Below are 21116 nucleotides of genomic sequence, written 5' to 3'. Positions count from 1 at the left end.
GCAATGGGCCAGACACATTGCAAGAAGAACAGAATAAAGATGGACAAAAGAAGCAATTGAATGGATACCAAGACATGAAAAAACACCTAGAAGACGACTACATAGAAGAAGAAGAAGAAGAAGAAGAAGAAGAAGAAGAAGAAGAAGAAGAAGATGGGAAGATTAAATCATAAACTTTGCAGGAAACATCTTGAGGATGCAGTTGATCGATATAGACTGATCTATATATACCCGCATCTCTTTGTGTGAAGTACAGTGCCATACTTAGCAGCCTCTAAACACCACATGATCTGAAGAGTGACCTGAAATACCGTGCCCTCCCTCTCCACAAGGATTCTTAGATTAACACGGTCTGTGTGCACTGAAGGCAGCACTGTGAAGCACTTCTGTCCTCTAGGCAATCAGCATTCGTATGATTGTATCATTCCAGGATTGAAGACCAGGTTTATTTTTAATCTGATGTATGGGGTATTTGAGGTACATTTCAGGCTTTTGCGTCATTGAAGAAATCATTCAAAAAACCTCATTCTCAGTTGTTTACTGGTTATTCAAATTGAAAACGATGCTCCGTTATGAAGATTTTATTTTTTATTTATTTTTTTATTTTGACTACACTTAGACTACAACTGTGAAATGTGCCCTTGGAGAGTCTAATCGAGAGATGCGGGTATCTGGCTGAAAGGGAACCACACCGTGATGTTTTGAGGTTTTAAGTGTTTTGGCTAAACAAGCTTGACATTCCTCATGGCTACTGAATCCCTGGACTCGGCAGGAGCAGTTTTCCGTCAGAATTGTTTGCTATAGGCGTGCATCCATTGGTGGGACGTTAATAGCTTCCATTTGTAAATCAACTGAAGAAAAAAAAATCCTACAGGAAAGAGGGTCTTTAGATTAGATTAGACTCCCAGGCCCCATGAGATAGACCAGGCCACACCTTAAACATGGACTACTTGATCCATTCCGATGCATTTTAATCTAAAGTTGTTCCAATATTCTGTAAGCCATTGAGGGTCTGGTGTTCAGAGAACATTTATATTGAATAAGGTAGGAGCTCAAGATTTCTTCATTTAAGTCTTTAGCTGCTGCTTACTGTTTGTTTACAACAATGACACAAGTCATTCTTGGAGTTATATTTTGGCATATGCTCTTATAATGAACCCACTATTTTAGGTACAGGTAATAACCATAAAACATAATCAAAACTAATACACATGAATGAGCTCATATGTGGTAAAGTCTTTGCCTCCATATTTCCAGCGCTCTATCTGCTAAGTAATTTGTTAACGGTTGCAAAATTATTATACTGTTGCCTTCAAATAGCTGTCATAAAAGTAGAGAGACACCAGAGATTAAATAAAGTTTGAATCATTAGAAGGCCAGGCCTGTGTACCAAACCCTATTATCAGTACACAGTTTGTGAGGATTTGTTTGACATGTAAATTATGCAAAGACATTGTAAAACCTGTTTTCAGTGATTTGTTTACAAGAATACAAGGAGGCAGGAATTGCCGTAAATGAAAGTACAATACATATTCCATGAGGGGGGTTAAGCTTGTATACACTTTTACCACAATTATTTTATGACTTTGCAGTTTTGTCTCCCACTAGCCTATCTTACTCATTCAGGCTAGCTGAAAACATTAGGTATAGTACAGTTTTCATCAAGCATAAAATACATATATATTCACACTCATGCACACACACAAGAGAAGCATCTCTACACATCAGTGCTCATTTTGGATGTGTTGCTGAACATATAAGTTAATGTTAAAGTGTATTGGTTGCATATTCCAAAATAGAACAATATAGACTTTTTTTTTATTCATTTAGATTCAATTTGTCAATTAATGTTTACCAAAACAAGCAAACTCAAGCTTACTGGCATGAGTAAATATTGTTTTTAACTAATACAGTGCTTACTAATACAAATCAGGTTAAGGGCAGCTTATTTGTTTTGATTCTGAAAACTATGCACTGTTGTCTTGATATGGGAGGTGTACTGTTCCCTTGAATAGTAGCACAAAATGTTTGAGCAGTTACTGCTAAGCTGTCCTTGAAGGTTTCATCTTGATCATATCTGGTAAATGAGAATCCAGGAAACGTCCTCTTGTCCTTGCATCCTCGCAGATTTCCTGTTGCGTTTTTGAACAAATTGAATTTATAAGTCATCGTGCAGCAGGCATGAAGTTGCAAAGAATTGCGCATTTGCCAAGTTTCACTATAACATTATCTGTAAAATATGAAATGGGAAGATGTGGACAAATTCCAAACTGTCTAAGGTTAGTTTTCCAAGCAATGGCAAAAAAATAAAAAAGTGTAAAGGACCCACTCCAGTTCTGTCACGCATCCGGATGTTGTTCATTGTGCCAACAGTGGGAAGAGTTTGATGTGGGCGAGAAAGCTTTGTTTTATAATCCCTGGAAGAAAAAAATGCAATCTAAGCTGGGTTTGCAAATCCATCTTTTTCCCAAAAGGCAGTGCATGCTACCATTCAAGAACCTGCTTGCGTGATGTATACTGTACTGTATTCCCTTTTAGGCTGCCCCTCTCTCTGCCTTATTTGAGTTTAGAGGAAATGAACAGGACAGCTTAGACACAGACTGTTTCATCGAGCTGCCACCAATCTTGATGTACTTTGCACTTCTTTTGAAGGATTTAACCACTACGCCACTTGCGAGTTTAGATTTTCAGTTTTAATATTGGCATTATTAAGCTGCTTTTTATATTGCCTTATTGTATTACCAAAACAAAGGCGAGTTCAGCACACTACCGTACACCTCATTAGTCTTGTCAAGTCTTTGCTTAACCGCAGTAGACGAGTACAGTAAAGAGCTTGAATCTGGCTCCTTGTGCACCGTCTAAAATGACCAAGGACTGTAGTGTCAGATTATGTATATGTGAGCAAAGGGCACGCATCATTATTCCACTGCAGAGTCAATGTGCTCATGTTTCAATTCAGCTCACACTTAGACGTTTTAATCCGCCTGTCATGCTTTCTGACACTTTGCTTTACAGTTGTCATGGAGTTACAGAGTTGGTCGTTTTCCCCTGCCTGTAGAGACCACATTATACAACTCCTAATTCTGGACACAGAATATGTTGTGCCTTTATTTCTTGGTTGCATAAAGCTCTGCACCACAGCTCTCTGTAACCAATGGATCTCTATCCAGCTTGGGGAAAATAAAATCAATTTTAGTTTTTAAACTCCGAAAGTTTGTTTCATTTACTAATGCCAGCTAGGGTAGTGCCGTTTCAGTTTGTGCTGTGTTTTTGGCCTGGATTCAGGAAGCAGTTATTTGTTACTGTAATGATTAACATTGTCATTGCTGTTTGTGGACAAAGTCCTCCACTGTGCTCTTGTGCTTGTGCAAAGCATATTCTCAGGCTGTGCATTGTGAGAAGTTGGAGGAGACCTGGAAGGGGCCGTGAGGCTGATTTGAGGGCCAAATGTTGAAAGCGGTGGGGGGAACACCAGTGGTTGACTTGAGTGACAAGCTGACCTGTGAAGCCCGCTGTGGCCCAGCTGCAGCCACACACAGCCTCTTGATTTGTAACATGCCATTTGTCTACTCATTTCTAGTGTCCTTAACCATAAATAAACAGAAAAGCACCACAATCCTGCAGAAAGTCTCAATTTGAGCTCTTTAAATGAGGTTGTGGGTGTGGAAGAAATCCACTTCCCTCAGTTTTTTTTTTGGCTCATCTTAATAGATATATACACAAATATATAACCAAATATCGAGTGTATTCATTCTAGCTGTGGAATTGGTGCCATAAAAGTATTCTTGTATGAAAATACATAAGTCAGCATTATAGCCGCCCAGTGTCAGAATGTAGGCAGGAATGTAAGCCCCCTGTTAGCATTACCACCAGAATGTACAGACCGAATACAACAACCACAGATGAGCAACATGACAGGAAACTGTCACACTCGGGGCTCACCGTGCAGGAAGCAGGCAGGGAGGTGTTTCGCAAAGGTTCAAGGCTGTGTAGCAAACCAAAAACATGCCTCATGAAAACGCCATTGTGTGGCAAAGTGTGTGTGTATAGAACTGTATTTCACTGGTGGCCAATAATACAGGGTATTCAAATCCACTGATTTACTGAGTAACTCATTGAAAAACGTATTTTACCAATACAGGAATTCCAAACAGTTGAGATATGGATGAAGTTTCTTATTGTTGAATTTATGTATGTTTTTAACAATCCTTTGATGGGAACAAACTCAACTAAAGCAGTGACATGTCAAATCAAGATTTTGAGAGGAGAACAAAAGTTACAGCTGTAATTTTTGAGTAATTAAAATGTACTGGTTGTACTCAACACAAAGGAAGTACTGTGGTAGCCTAATTTTTCTGTCAGTCTTTGAAGCAGCTTGCTCAGTGAAATTGCAGTTTATTTCCTTTTTAGATGTCCCCAATCTCCCTCTTACGGAGGGAAAATGAAAGATCAGGTGTAATAATTGTCATGGCTTTACCTTGTCTCACTGCGAACATAAGTCCTTCAAATTTGCATAGTTGACAGTAATAATACATGACACACATTATCCAGGCTGACATTAATCAGAACTCAAAATCATGTCATTGTGACAATTTAAACCCCAGCAGGATAAGGACATCACCAATTTGACGGCATTAATGCTCACGGAAAGCAGGCTATAAATGTATAAATGCCATTAAGTACAACATTTTGCATTTCTGAGGAAAGTTGTCAATGTCAAAACCACTAACAGGATGTCTAAGGTGTAAAGGATGGCTTTCCTTGAGAGATGGTTCATTTATCTGCACAGTCAGTCATCTTGGAAGGGCAAGAAGAACATTTACATCATATATCATATAGTCCACACTTCTTTGCATTTCAAATAAATAGAAATGTTATTTTTTTGTGGAACATGTAAATGTTTGTTTTATACAGAATGCAAAATTTAAGTAATTACCAAAAAAAAAATGATGTTCTTGCTTTACTTTTAACCAAGACTTTGACTTGCTAACTTTCAATCTCTTTCCACCACCATCTCTTATAATTCTCCATTGAGATCAGTCAGTGGATGGGATGAAGCAACAGCTGCTGGGTCCCCTCTTGTCTCTTTACTGTATTAATCCTTGGCAACATTTTAATCTGCTTAGTGAAGGATGCAAATATATTAAAACCTCATTGCTTGAGTTTGATGTATGTGAAATTTTGGCTCCATTTCTATGCCAAGAACAGTGGCACGTCAGTTTATTTATTTTTTTCGCTTTGATAATCCTTAAATTTTTTAGTAGATAATATATTTTTAGATCCAGTTTTTCTACTTTCCCCATTCTGGCTGGATAATGGGTGCTTTTCACATGCTTTAACACAATGCTTTTTAATCCCTACTAAAGAGTTCAGGTTAGGTCTGCAACATTTTGCATCATTATCCTCAGTGTGCATCATACTCGGCTTAAGAACAAGTCTTATTTCTCAGAATACAGTTCGCTTACAGCATTGATGGTGTGTGGAACATATCCTGCTTCTGTATGTGGAAATGTAAGCTACACATTCAGCTGGTATCAGTTTTAACTAGAACAATATCAGGATAATAAGTCCTGCAGGATTTGAAATGGTCCAACAATGTCAGTTTATTGAGATAATCTTGTTTTCTGTATAAACATGTTGTTGAAAGTAACTGCAGGTTGGACTGTAGGTTCCCTTACTTTTGATGAGCTTTGACATCCTTGTTTCGGAATAAAAGAAGTAATGCCCAGTGGGGGAGGGGTTTAGCCTGTTTTCATGGATACTTAATCAAAACACTTCATCAAAGCTGCCTATAGGCCACTTGAGTGTGTCACTCAAACAGTCCCTTCCTGTTCCCTGTTTGTATTTAAGGTGACACACAGAGGAACTTCCTCTTTGCCGTTTCTTCCTGGGAATACAGGTTGTATACGACAGAGCCTTTTCTTGTATACACTCACCTAAAGGATTATTAGGAACACCTGTTCAATTTCTCTAATGCAATTATCTAACCAACCAATCACATGGCAGTTGCTTCAATGCATTTAGGGGTGTGGTCCTGGTCAAGACAATCTCCTGAACTCCAAACTGAATGTCTGAATGGGAAAGAAAGGTGATTTAAGCAATTTTGAGCGTGGCATGGTTGTTGGTGCCAGACGGGCCGGTCTGAGTATTTCACAATCTGCTCAGTTACTGAGATTTTCACGCACAACCATTTCTAGGGTTTACAAAGAATGGTGTGAAAAGGGAAAAACATCCAGTATGCGGCAGTCCTGTGGGCGAAAATGCCTTGTTGATGCTAGAGGTCAGAGGAGAATGGGCCGACTGATTCAAGCTGATAGAAGAGCAACTTTGACTGAAATAAGCACTCGTTACAACCGAGGTATGCAGCAAAGCATTTGTGAAGCCACAACACGTACAACCTTGAGGCGGATGGGCTACAACAGCAGAAGACCCCACCGGGTACCACTCATCTCCACTACAAATAGGAAAAAGAGGCTACAATTTGCACAAGCTCACCAAAATTGGACAGTTGAAGACTGGAAAAATGTTGCCTGGTCTGATGAGTCTCGATTTCTGTTGAGACATTCAGATGGTAGAGTCAGAATTTGGCGTAAACAGAATGAGAACATGGATCCATCATGCCTTGTTACCACTGTGCAGGCTGGTGGTGGTGGTGTAATGGTGTGGGGGATGTTTTCTTGGCACACTTTAGGCCCCTTAGTGCCAATTGGGCATCGTTTAAATGCCACGGCCTACCTGAGCATTGTTTCTGACCATGTCCATCCCTTTATGACCACCATGTACCCATCCTCTGATGGCTACTTCCAGCAGGATAATGCACCATGTCACAAAGGTCGAATCATTTCAAATTGGTTTCTTGAACATGACAATGAGTTCACTGTACTAAACTGGCCCCCACAGTCACCAGATCTCAACCCAATAGAGCATCTTTGGGATGTGGTGGAACGGGAGCTTCGTGCCCTGGATGTGCATCCCACAAATCTCCATCAACTGCAAGATGCTATCCTATCAATATGGGCCAACATTTCTAAAGAATGCTTTCAGCACCTTGTTGAATCAATGCCACGTAGAATTAAGGCAGTTCTGAAGGCGAAAGGGGGTCAAACAGTATTAGTATGGTGTTCCTAATAATCCTTTAGGTGAGTGTATGTACTATATACAGTGATCAGTGTTGTCAGACAAGTTCACACAACCCCAACAAGCGTTCGGACAACTGAGCCACAGGAGAGGGCCATCATAGTAGGCTGTGACAGTCTAGACTGGATCCACTGATGTCTGGAGTATGAGACTGTCTGCATTCTCAATGGATGCTTGCATCTGTTGACTCGCTCAGGATCCCTGGCTATTCGTTCCAGCCAACTGCTCCATTGCTCTAACAGGTCATCTTAATTCATGTGAATTAACAAGGTATGGTAGAATTCATCCACTTTTTTATTTTTTTTTCCAATTTCTTTTTATAAAGCACTTTTTAATATACTCTGCTTCAAATCCCTGCTGGCTCTTTCCCAGTATGCTCCTGATGTGTGGGCACAGATCTGGCGGTCACTCAATGCAGATCTCTCTCTGGCTTCAGATCTCACTTTAATATACGGCTCTTATTACAGTATAGATCCTGCTATTTCTCCTCTTTATTTAGAGGAGAGAGGCAGAAACTTTCCTTCACGCTCCAGTAGACAGAGGCCATTTTGGATGACACACAGGACACCTCTGTGTTTTTTCTACTTGGTTGATGAACCTGCAGAAGCAATATCACTTTGAAATCCCTGACCTGTCAGCATTGTCATTTGAAGATTAAAGCAGGCCCTCTCCTGTCAGATTACAAATTGAATGTACGGTTGATAAATGCTGAAATGTCAGTTCCTTGATAGGAATAATGATGTTTTTTGTGGTGGAGTTGCCTGGGAGTTTAGTACTTGCTGGAAGTTGTACTTTTTGGCATTGGAACATAGACAAATCTAACTTACTTTAAAGGCCTTTCTAAGGACTCTTTATTTTCCTACTAAATTAAAGTACAACCACAAATTATTTAAACATTTACAAAAAAGTGTAATTTGTGGAAACAACCATTGTCACACTCCACTCACTTACAGGAAGTAGTCATAAGTCACAGGAATCACATTTGATACAGTACATTTCAACATAATAGGATCTTCCTTAGGCATCAGATGCACAGTAAATCGTTTTTTGTTAATTCCCCAATTCATGTTTTCAAATTTTCACAAACAGGAGCTTCCGTGAGTCGAATATATTTTGTGCCTCACAGTAATGCAGTTGGTTTCTCTCAGTGCTCCTTGAATGTCCCCACGCCCTCCCATCTAACACGCCTTAGTCAAATCAGCACTTCCTGAATGGTGAGGCTCATAACAAACCAGCCACATCACCAAGTGTCACACTCCCTCACCTTCATCTGTCGTGGAAAACAGAATGGAAGAGTTCTAGGAATTTAAATGAACTTAAAACCAATGGAACATGGTTACAAGGATGAGGAAGAGCAGACGAAAACAGTTTGCAAGATCTTAGTGATGTAATACTGCTTTTGTGTTCATCAAAGCTCAATGGTTTGTATCATTAGTTCAGCTCCCTGTTGTTTTGTTATGTGTGTTAAAAAAACAAGATTCCAGTAATGGGCCTCCTCTATCCTATGGCCTTTTTTCAATGTGGTGTGACATACAGCCTGACACTATATCTCTAAGCAAAAGCCTGATACTACACTGATTTGTTTTTCTTAATTGCTACTTAACAAACCCATTTAAATACTGCTCAGCATACTGGGTGGAACAACTGTAAATATAAAGGACATTAACACACTAATAAAGCAAAGTCCAGCTGGCACTGGCTGTTTTTTTTAATTGCCACTAACTAAATAAATGTGGCAAACAAAGCTGAAATATATTTGATCATCTTCAAATGTTTGGGGATTTTTCCCCATTAGGGACCAGATTGTTTAAAGTTGTATTCCCAGTGCGGTTATGACTTTGAAGTCTGTTTTAAAGTGAAAGGACTTGTCCCTGTACTTTTCATTACCTTGAGGACAACTTTCTAGATAACGGCAGTTTGTTTTCTAATAATATTTACAGAATTATCAACTCAATCCCCAGTTGTCAGAGTTGTGCAGTGCCTTCATATGAGCACGGGGACAGTTGCCTGAAAATTGAATACCAATACTCATGTAAACACAGTTCCCAGGGAATATATCGGAATATACACTGCTGGAAAAAATGGAAGGAATTCTGAAAAATAACGCGCATGTAAAAACACTTTCCAGGAAAAATTCTGATAGTGTTCTTATGCGTGAATGTGTGTTACACGTTCTGGAACAACCTGGCTTGTCTTGATGAGAAAGGAAATTCATTTTCACAAAACCAGTCTTTTGATTCGGTTTTCAGAACAGAAGACTTCCATGTCTCATAAATGTAATCAACATTTTGCAAAATTGCAGCAGTTTCCCCAGTTGTAAGTCTCACACAGTCTCATCTGTATTTGTTTTTACACACACAGCCAATGGCTCCAGTTCGGGGGGATACCGCCCACCTCCCAGGACGAAAGAAGTGATCATCAACGGACAGACTGTGAAGCTCAAGTACTGCTTCACCTGTAAAATCTTCAGACCACCTCGTGCCTCTCACTGCAGCCTTTGTGACAACTGTGTTGGTGAGTATCAGTTGTGTCACTGGCTGTGTCCTCTTCAGGTGATGTTTTGGAGATACAAGGGCTCTGGAGGAAGTGGCCGAGTCTGAACAGACCAACTGCACTTAACTACTGATTACATCAGCTTCAGCCACTCTAAGCATGCTGTCAACACCAGACGTGCAGGAACTTTCGCTTACCTGCAAGTTTCCCCCGAAAATTTGAGTTTTAAGCTAAAGTTCAGGTGCAGGACACCCTCCATCTGGTAATTTGACTTCCATCTACTCGTGTCTACTCGTATAGATCTGGTAACATCCATAGTCTTCCCAGCATGCATTGCACGGCATCCTCCCTGCACTACAAAACACTGCAGTGAGCAGCAACTCCTTGGCTCATTCCAGGTGGGGTCCAAAGGTCTTGTTCTCATGGTCAGGTCATTATTCTCTCAGTCCAGTGAGTCTAGACCATCCAGTTGGGGTTGATCAATCTCCTGAAACAGAAATGCTCTCATCCACATCATTGTCTACAGACTGAGGACAAAATTGATATTATAGTGAAGTTCAAATCCTCCTTATAAGAATATCATAAAGAGAGAAATCCAATGTGAGCAAGTTCTCCACAGTTTTTGTTATTTGTTTTCAATTTGTCTCTTTGGTTCGGATTGCTAACCAAAAATAAGCATTTACATTTGTTTCAGTGTTTTTTTATTATTTAATAAAGGAAAACTAAATAAAGGATATGGGGGAAGAAATTAGAGGCTTTGTTGTTCAGATAACCAGTTACACATTTTTCAATATAGCACACTTCAAACCTGATGCCAATGAAAAGGTTGTTATTTATCTTGGGATTTAGGCGTTAGGTTGTGTTTATGAGTTTTTAAACAAATAAAAGGATTTAAGTGTACAGAGAATTCACAATTGGTTCTTCCAACTTCTATTTTGCCAGCCCTATGGTTGACATATATTTTTGAACATAAATTATATATTACACTTCCAGATTTAAAAAAATGTATATAATTTTACTTTTGTTTTTCCCAGAGTTGGGGCACTACTGGCTCAACATCGTAGTACGTCCTTTTTCTTTAACACGTTTTTTGTTGAGAAATAATAAAAATGCGATCTTGCAGCATCTGTCACAATAAGCAGTGCTTTGTTCTGCATATGACAGAATAGAGCTCTAACGTATCTTTTCATGTCTTAACACAAATTAGTTGTTTTTGAATTTTTTATGTTTAGTTGAAAGAGCGGATTCCACAGTGTGCTCTTTCTGCACAAATCTGCTTTACAGCCTTATGGCACAGAAGAGGCCTCAGTTGGTCAGATCACATATGCAGTAGAGCACTCCCACCCCCCTCGACGCTAAATGCCATTTGAAGAATCGGGAGATACAGAATTCCTTCATTGTCAGAGTTGTTGAATGGTACCGGTTGCAGGCATGCTCGTCTCTTTCAGTTGGAGCTGGTGGGCAATATGGCACAACAGATGTATGGCGGTGTTCTAAATGACATTTACACCGATCAGCCATAACATTATGACCACTGACCGGTGAAGTGAATAACACTGATAATCTCGTTATCATGGCACCTGTCAGTGGTGTGATATATTAGGCAACAAGTGAACATTTTGTCTTCAAAGTTGATGTGTTAGAAGCAGGAAAAATTGGCAAGCGTAAGGATCTGAGCGACTTTGACAAGGGCCACATTGTGATGGCTAGACGACTGGGTCAGAGCATCTCCAAAACTGCAGCTCTTGTGGGGTGTTCCCGGTCTGCAGTGGTCAGTACCTATCAAAAGTGGTCCAAGGAAGGAAAAGCATCAGAACTGGACCACGGAGCAATGGAGGAAGGTGGTGGCCTGGTCTGATGAATCACTAGTTCAAGGTGTTGACTTGGCCTCCAAATTCCCCAGATCTCAATCCAATCGAGCATCTGTGGGATGTGCTGGACAAACTTGTCCGATCCATGGAGGCCCCACCTCGCAACTTACAGGACTTTAAAGGATCTGCTGCTAACGTCTTGGTGCCAGATACCACAGCACTCTAGGTCTAGTGGAGTCCATGCCTCAATGGGTCAGGGCTGCAAAAGGGGGACCTACACAATATTAGGGAGGTGGTTATGGCTGATCGGTGTACACTTGACATGTAGCTTCCTTTTGCTTCCATGGCTTTCAAACCATTTACAAACAATGGTACTTTGCTCTGTATCTGGTTTGAATCAGTGCAGTCGACCTTGTTGGGTGTGTCCTGTGTGATTAAATGGTTTAATGAGAAATTGTATATAAAATATTAGTAGGTTTTAACTAAAACTATAGTTGATATGGTGGTATCATACGGATACTTCGCTCCAACTTTAGTTGGAACACGAAATCTGCACACTACTACCCACTGGGGTATCCAGCCATGTGACTGAGAGCTGGCCCTCATGTGGACTATCTCCTTAAGGACGTGCTTGAATCCATATCCTGTCCTGTGGACTTGTCTTGTCTTTCAAAGGTTAAACTCAAATACTAAAGGATTCAGTACACTCTCAAGCGCCCTGTGATTTATTTTTTCTTCCCCTTTTGGTTTGGATGTTCGGTTTCTGCTCAGCAGCAAACCTAATCAAAAAGACCGGTTTATGGGGTTCTAACATTGGCTTTACTGTTACCATGGAAATGCTTTAAGAGGCAGGAGTCTATTATCCCCCGCTCTGGGACGCATCCTACACACCGCGCCGCGTTCCCTTCAGTTTAGCGTTGAATCCAGCGGTGTGCTCTGCAGTCGCACACTGTTTTGTCTCATTTGGCAACAGCTGATCTCTTTGAAGTCCCCTTGCCAGCGATATTAGTTTCTGCAGCCGAGTGGAATAACAAGAGGTTACAGTAATTACCTGATGAACCGGCAAGAAAAGCTGGCTTCAGCCCCAAACATGCTTTCTCCGAATCAGATTAATCGGGCGTGTTATAGGCTGCCTGAGAGGACGGCAAATGGCAGTTGTGAGCAGCAGAGCAGTGTTGTCTGTACTTGCTGAGGCAGGGCAGCATTGGTCCTCATTGTCGTTCCACTGGAAAGTTCGGGCGTGGGTCAAGGGAGACAGAAATAATGACTACTATTATTATGATAACTATGTGGGATAGGGACCATAACAGTAAGAAAGATGAACAGACTGCGGTGTCCACAATACACAAATTCTCACTGGGAAACCGCTGCAGATTTTACCCAACCACTGAAATGACTCCAGTGCTTGAGCAATGTGCTTCTAGTCTGGGTATGTGTTGTTATAAAGTAACATTAATAATACTTTCTTGGGGCTGTGGAGATAGACACATTAATGCAAAGGGCTGTAATCTGCATGGTGTGAGAAGCAGAGATTGGATCTTGTGTGTGCCGGCCATTTATTGTACTCTGGAGTGCATCACATTGAATTTGAGCTTAATATTTTCTTTGCAAGACTATTTATAGTTCTCTCTTTCTGAAGGGCCTCCTCCATATCCTGTTTTTTTCTCAGGCAGTTCGTATCTGTTGCATCTGCTTTTCTCTGTGTGAGACATTGTTAGCGCAACTCGGATATATCACTCATATTCAATTAAAGAAAAATACTCCACATATTTGGTTTCTACTCCTTTTCATATTCTCTATTCCTTTTCCTGTGATGGTAAAACCTTACAAAATATGTATGTGTATATTATATATATATATATATATACACTCACCTAAAGGATTATTAGGAACACCATACTAATACTGTGTTTGACCCCCTTTCACCTTCAGAACTGCCTTAATTCTACGTGGCATTGATTCAACAAGGTGCTGAAAGCATTCTTTAGAAATGTTGGCCCATATTGATAGGATAGCATCTTGCAGTTGATGGAGATTTGTGGGATGCACATCCAGGGCACGAAGCTCCCGTTCCACCACATCCCAAAGATGCTCTATTGGGTTGAGATCTGGTGACTGTGGGGGCCAGTTTAGTGCAGTGAACTCATTGTCATGTTCAAGAAACCAATTTGAAATGATTCGACCTTTGTGACATGGTGCATTATCCTGGTGGAAGTAGCCATCAGAGGATGGGTACATGGTGGTCATAAAGGGATGGACATGGTCAGAAACAATGCTCAGGTAGGCCGTGGCATTTAAACGATGCCCAATTGGCACTAAGGGGCCTAAAGTGTGCCAAGAAAACATCCCCCACACCATTACACCACCACCACCAGCCTGCACAGTGGTAACAAGGCATGATGGATCCATGTTCTCATTCTGTTTACGCCAAAATTCTGACTCTACCATCTGAATGTCTCAACAGAAATCGAGACTCATCAGACCAGGCAACATTTTTCCAGTCTTCAACTGTCCAATTTTGGTGAGCTTGTGCAAATTGTAGCCTCTTTTTCCTATTTGTAGTGGAGATGAGTGGTACCCGGTGGGGTCTTCTGCTGTTGTAGCCCATCCGCCTCAAGGTTGTACGTGTTGTGACTTCACAAATGCTTTGCTGCATACCTCGGTTGTAACGAGTGGTTATTTCAGTCAAAGTTGCTCTTCTATCAGCTTGAATCAGTCGGCCCATTCTCCTCTGACCTCTAGCATCAACAAGGCATTTTCGCCCACAGGACTGCCGCATACTGGATGTTTTTCCCTTTTCACACCATTCTTTGTAAACCCTAGAAATGGTTGTGTGTGAAAATCCCAGTAACTGAGCAGATTGTGAAATACTCAGACCGGCCCGTCTGGCACCAACAACCATGCCACGCTCAAAATTGCTTAAATCACCTTTCTTTCCCATTCAGACATTCAGTTTGGAGTTCAGGAGATTGTCTTGACCAGGACCACACCCCTAAATGCATTGAAGCAACTGCCATGTGATTGGTTGGTTAGATAATTGCATTAATGAGAAATTGAACAGGTGTTCCTAATAATCCTTTAGGTGAGTGTATATATATATATATACAGTGAGGGGGAAAAAAGTATTTGATCCCCTGCTGATTTTGTACGTTTGCCCACTGACAAAGAAATGATCAGTCTATAATTTTAATGGTAGGTGGTGTATTTTAACAGTGAGAGACGGAATAAAATCTGCAAAGAGGAGTGGGACAAAATCCCTCCTGAGATGAACAAGAAACGTCTGACCTCTGTGATTGCCAACAAGGGTTTTGCCACCAAGTACTAAGTCGAAGGGGTCAAATACTTATTTCACTCATTAACATGCAAATCAATGTATAACTTTTTTGAAATGCGTTTTTCTGGATTTTTTTGTTATTCTGTCTCTCACTGTTAAAATACACCTACCATTAAAATTATAGACTGATCATTTCTTTGTCAGTGGGCAAACGTACAAAATCAGCAGGGGATCAAATACTTTTTTCCCTCACTGTATGTATTTATATATATATATGTTTCTGTGTATATATATATATATATATATATATATGTATGTATGTGTGTGTAACATATATATATTTAGTTAACGTATTCGTGTTACTAGCCTTTTGAATTGCTTATAGGCATGCCACATTATATATGTATTTTTTCTAAAATGAACCTGTCAGTTTTGAAAAGCAGGTTCATACCTTATCAGAATAGAGCTGTAATGGCTGTACTAAGGGCAATAACCCATTAGGCTGAGATCAATATAACATTGTCATCTCGCAGACTTATCTCATAGAGTGACATTGCCAGTAGTGTACAGGAGCAAAAACACCCTTTGGCAGTGGATGTTTTTGTAATTATTTGGGCTACTACAAATGCTTGTATAACCCACAACATTTCTGCATTTGGTGACAGAAATGGGGAGTGATGGGAATATGATGACAAAAGATTCTTTCCAAAAAAAAGTAAACTGCTGTATTCAGCCCCTTTATTCTCCCTTGCAATCCCCAATTTCAGTTCATTCACTCCAATACAAATACAGTTAATCCTGTCAAAGGTGTATTCTAAGACTAGATGAAGAATGTCAACCTCAGCGACTGCAGTTCACTATAAAATTCATTACACCCCCCCATGTGTTGCTTCACTTAATTTCTCACACCCCGTCAGATTTGAAAACCTCAAGTCTACAGTCCCGTGTACTCTCTTATTACCTCATCGGCGTGCTTGTAGCCGCAGTGTGGATCGGCCAGACTGTGTCCTTGAGACTGCTGTCTGTCTGAGGTCACTCCCAGCTGCCTGAGATGCACCCCTAGATACAGACTCCTCTCTGGCACTTCTCTTGCATGACAATTCAGAGGAAAGTGGTTTTCTAGCAGCTGACAGTGGTTTTACTTCAGACGCACAGCAGCTCCAAAGACTGAAACCCCTGCACGAGAACCTGCAAATTAACCTACTTTGAGAGTGAGAGTGGTGGACTTCAACTTACTAATGAGAGAATAAAAATGAAAAGATGGCAGACAATGAATGGAAAAATGACACGTTATTAAAGGATCTGGTTTGTATAACACTGTATTGTTCACACTAAAGGTTACAGATTTCTAATGCAGTATTGACATTTCAGGAGGAGATCCTATTACAAGCGTTTTTATTTTTTTTATTCATGTAAGTTACACCATGTTTTGGGATTTTATATTAAATGCCTTTTGCCACAAATCAAAATTAATTTACTATTTTTCTGTTTTATATAAGCGGAGGATTGTTTTTTATTTATTTATTATTTTATGAGCCAAATCTTGTAAAGCATTTGTAGATTTATAAAAAAAAAACACTTAAACCACATAATTTGTTTCCATTAACTGCCATTGCTCATTCATATATTCTTGTCCCCAGCCTCACTGATTCACAGGCTGTCTGTAGGAGTACTCCACAGTGGGCATTGAATTACATAGAAGCACTGAGTCACTGCTCTGATCATTATTTACTATGTATATTATTTCTAACTCTCTCCCTCCCTCTCCCATTGCAGAGCGTTTTGACCACCATTGCCCGTGGGTGGGGAACTGTGTGGGGAAGAGGAACTACAGATTCTTCTACATGTTTATCCTGTCACTGTCTTTCCTGACAATCTTTATATTTGCCTTTGTTATCACCCACGTCATCCTACGTAAGTTAACACAGAAACCAATTTGTTATAATAAAAGTGACTCTTGTTTTTGTCTTGTTTAGTAAAAACTGTGCACAAGCCTTCAGGAAAGTTATAAATACATCAGTGTTTTGTTATAATTTGCTTGTCAAAGACAATGGAGATAGATTACATGCTTTTTGATCACACTGAGCTATAGTATTTCAGTAACAAGAGTAAGTTGTGCATTGTTGCCCTGAGTGTGAGGGGAATTTACCTTGTTGAGGAGTACTTCAATAAAGAAAAAGTAGGTTGGTTTTCTGTTTGGCTGAATACGTAGATAATCAAAAACAGAACAACTTGTCTGCCCAAGAAATCGTGACTGGCTGGAAGCATTTTATATAGATATCAGTTGATAATTACAATAAAGATTTTACTTAAAATACCTATGAAGTCTAAATATTTTATTTATATTCGTAAATAAGGGAAGCGCCGAGATTGAAAAGGAAAGCAGTCTAGGTGTGGTGTGTGTCTGTGTGTGTCTGTGTGTGTCTGTGTGTGTCTGTGTGTGTCTGTGTGTGTCTGTGTGTGTCTGTGTGTGTCTGTGTGTGTCTGTGTGTGTCTGTGTGTGTGTCATTACCCAGATATGCTTTCTTAGAATTTCTACATAAGAATAATACTAAATAAAAATAAGTATTTGATTAGTCAAGGCTGAACATTTTGGTGATCGCTCTTGGCAGCAACATAAGCCCTGGGCTGATTGATTGACCGGTTTATCTCTTTTCTGTCGGCAGTGCATGCCTGTCTCTCTGTTATCCTGATTATATTACGAGCAGTAAAATATTATGTTAGTGTTGTGTGTCGCACTGGAATGCCTCATGCTACTCTCCCTGTATGAACTGCGAGTGCTGGAGAGCGCTATCTTGGGCACGCCAATGTACTCTCCAGCTTGTGTGCGTATTCAGTTTTGCATTTACCTTTACAATTTGCTTGTGTTCTAATCCCAAGGCTTCAGTTCTTTATTTTGTCAGGCTTGTCAGTCTAAGGCTTCCTTGTAGATGTCCTGAACATCTCCAAGGCATGCAATAAGGTCCAAAAGATGACCGTGTCGGTAGCCAGTGTCTGATGCCTGGTTGTCATGTACTCTTGTTTTTGCAGGGTCTCACCAGGTGGGCTTTCTGAATGCACTGAAGGACACTCCAGCAAGATATCCTTTTTCTGTTGGGTGGGGTGGGGTGGGGTGGGGTGGGGTGGCAGGGGCTGTTCCCCATCTTAATTAGACCTGGCACCTCTTTTTTGTTAAAGCCTGCCATTCCATTGTCATCGAAACCCTTTGCCGAGCGCAGGCAATTATCTTGTGTGCTCCAGAGTTCATCTGACAGAACAGCACGCGCTCTGAGTGTGCAAATCCCCTGGGCGGCTCAATTACAGCTACAGCTTCATAATGAGACTCTGCACGCATTTCAGAGTCACCAGAGCACATGAAGAGCATTTTGCTTAAATTTTATTTAGAAAGTCTTAAATTCATGAGTTTTTCTGTTAACATCTGTGTATGCGTTTCATAGTTGAGATGTCAGCTCCTGGTTGTTTCCCCACCCCCCCGCTTAAATCCAGGTATCTCTCTGCCAGTCCCTTGTTGTTTTCAGTCTGATCCAAAACTGAACCGCTGCCTAGGGAAGCATGTTTGTCACCTTTTGTTTTCCAAACCGCATTCGGTTTCATTTCCACAGACCTGCTGACAGTCGTAGTCTTATTCACCCTCTTCTCGTTATGATTATCAATTGGAAAAAGTATGTGGTCCATTTTTTTCTTTTGTTCAGTTTTTCAAGTTTCTTGCAGAGCTTTATTTTTTTAAGTTTAGTTTTTTCCTGCAGGCCCTATGTTTTTTAAATGCAAAATTGCTGACCAGTGTTGTACAGTTTAATTGCATATTGTTTTTTTGTTTTGTTTACTCTGTAGAATTTGTACAATGATAGATGTGCTTGTGAGCTCTTCTAAATGCCTTTCATAAACTGCATAATTAACAGAGAAACCGAATGCTTGAGTGTTGGAGTGTGGCATTGTAGTACAGCAGGGGACTTATTCTTTTTCATAAATATACTTGTCTTGCGTTTATAAAATAACTATCCACTGGTACATTTAAATAGTTACTGACATGAGAGTGATGAAAGAAAATAATCCCTTATTATATCCTAATTCACACTGTGAGTTTACAGTTAATGAGACCACAAATCAAAAGTTCCTCTGTAAAAAGGAGGATAAAAACAAAACAAAAGGATATTAATAATACAAATTTCTTTACACAGCTCTTGGACAAACTCCAGCTGTAACAGTGAGTGAAAGCAGGGAAACATCTTTTCCATTTCGGTCTGATAAATCTGGAGTCTTTTGGGTATATGTCGCATAAAGTAAATAGACATGAATCATGATGAAAGCAGGCAGAGAAAGTCTAGAGGACATGACGTGATCCTACAGTCAAAGAGCATGAGATGAAGGATATGCAAAAAGGTCTTCTGACGTTGGGCTGTCTGGTATTCAGGAGTCTTGGCACTAGCGTCCGAGCCTCACTTCTTTTGGATGAGAGCCACAGCAATGGATTTGGGCAGTGTGCTCTTATGTAACACCTGGCCTGCTGATACCAGGCACAGGCAAAGATGGGAAGTCATCCCAGCAGGCCGATATCTTGGTTGTCAGCGCTGGTGCCTGTCAGCGAGTCACATTTCGATAAGATCTTGAAAGGTGCATGTTTATTTCTGTGCCAGCCCAGGGTTACGGCGCAGTGGAACAGCTTTGCTCACAGAATGTGTTCAGTGTGTTTGAATGTCAGTGCTCTTCTCTGCTGACTATGACAGATTCCTTGACTTGAGCCCACTGTGTTGGAGGTGGTGGTCTGCTTCTTCTCTGTGTGGTCTATAGTGGGCCTGTCAGGATTTCACACCTATCTAATCAGCTCCAACCAGACCACTAACGAAGACGTAAGTCCTCAACCAGATGATGCATGTCCATTGTTTTGGGTTGACTAGACTGGTAATGGGAAAAACCTGGAGGGAGGATGGGAAATTGGAAAGCGTTCGTTTTAGATTCATGGAAAAGTATTTTATTCTTTATATGTTACTCATGCCTGCGAGGTCAGCATCGGAGCCCTCACTGTTATTTTATACCCACGTCATGCACACCTGTGTTTATGTCTGAGCTGCAGATTAAAGTGTTTTAAATGAAATGCAAAAATCCACCTGACGTGTATTATGTGGATGAAAGTGTAGACTGAGTTTAAAAAAAAAAAAAAAAAAAAAACTGTTTAGATGGAGACATAAGCCTTAGACTTTGAGACATATTAAACATTGATCTGTCAGTGTGCCGAGTGTGTGTGTATTTATATATGTATACGTTTCACAGTTCCCGAACACTACGTATTCACCTTGGTTGCCTTTCCTCCTTTCAGATTAAGGGATCATGGTCTTCAAAAAGAGGCAAAGACAACTACAACCCCTACAGCTATGGCAACATTTTCACAAACTGCTGTGCAGCTCTGTGTGGGCCACTGCCACCTAGGTAAGACCTACCGCTGAGGACCTGCACATTTCCAATTTACATCACTATGTGGGCGGAGAGAGTGGGGTGTGTTCTCCAGGCTTCAGTGCGTTTCCATTACTTGAACAGTCTGTGTATCAAGGACTTCACCAACCTTGTGTGCAGGTCATCAGTAGATTTGGTAACTGCAGGATTTTAGCCTTTTGGTAAAGACATATTTTCCAATGATTAATCCCAGGTCCTTTGGAGATGTACCTGAGCGCACTGTCTGCTCTAAGCCTGGTACCCACCCAGTTTAATCTCCATGGTTTACGCAAATTACCCAAAACATGCATTTCTCCAAGTTTCCCACCAATAATTGATGTGCCAAGTCTAAATTATAGTTATTCAACTCGCCAGTGAATATTGTAGACCTCCATTCATTATGCTTTATTACGCATACTGTCTCAACAGGTCAGGATGGTTTGTGCTTCTGTTGTCTCTTCTGAGAACCCATCTGTCTTCTGTCTACTTCGTACACTTTTGATTTTGTTGCGTTGCTAGCGTGTCGAGAAATGCATTCCCAGGTTATCTATATCAGGGTCTCTGGATGCTTCGTGTGCCTTTACCTGAATCATGTATCTAGAATATGTAAAGAACATCTTCAGTAATGACTTATAATGGCAAGTGATAACCAAGTGCTTGCTCTTACCTGTTGGACAACTGCAAAATTGTATTGGGGGGATGGGGGTGGACCACCCGCACTGACCATTGCCATCTGACTTAGTTCTGTGTGCTTGGAGTTAGTTTAAAACATAAAAGGAGAAAAAGTTTGCAGTCTGCAGGTTACCATCCGTCTTTCCGTTTCCATTCCTGTGAATCATACCGAGACCTCCACACCCCCCCGCAGCTGTCTTGGGGTGGTGCTGTGCTGTGTTCCAGGATACTACAAGCTGATACAATGATTTGTGTGCAAGCTGACGACCTTCCCTGACCGTTTTGTTCGTCCACAAAATTAC

The 21116-nt window shown here is 40.6% G+C and overlaps 1 protein-coding gene across 1 annotated transcript in view; it reads left to right on the top strand.

The window, feature by feature from the left end:
- zdhhc14 (zDHHC palmitoyltransferase 14) overlaps nucleotides 1-21116 on the top strand; it is a 74448-nt gene that overhangs the window by 44337 nt on the left and 8995 nt on the right. The window contains exons 3-7 of the mRNA XM_066719201.1: nucleotides 9499-9651; nucleotides 16492-16629; nucleotides 17746-17794; nucleotides 19460-19562; nucleotides 20030-20139. Of these exons, the coding sequence (XP_066575298.1) occupies nucleotides 9499-9651; nucleotides 16492-16629; nucleotides 17746-17794; nucleotides 19460-19562; nucleotides 20030-20139 (553 nt within the window). The remainder of the gene's footprint in view (nucleotides 1-9498; nucleotides 9652-16491; nucleotides 16630-17745; nucleotides 17795-19459; nucleotides 19563-20029; nucleotides 20140-21116) is intronic.

This window comes from Amia ocellicauda, chromosome 1 (genome assembly GCF_036373705.1).
Source record: "Amia ocellicauda isolate fAmiCal2 chromosome 1, fAmiCal2.hap1, whole genome shotgun sequence".
Classification (NCBI taxonomy): Eukaryota; Metazoa; Chordata; class Actinopteri; order Amiiformes; family Amiidae; genus Amia; species Amia ocellicauda.
Note: the sequence above shows the minus strand (reverse complement) of the source record. Positions and strands in the feature narration are given on the sequence as shown.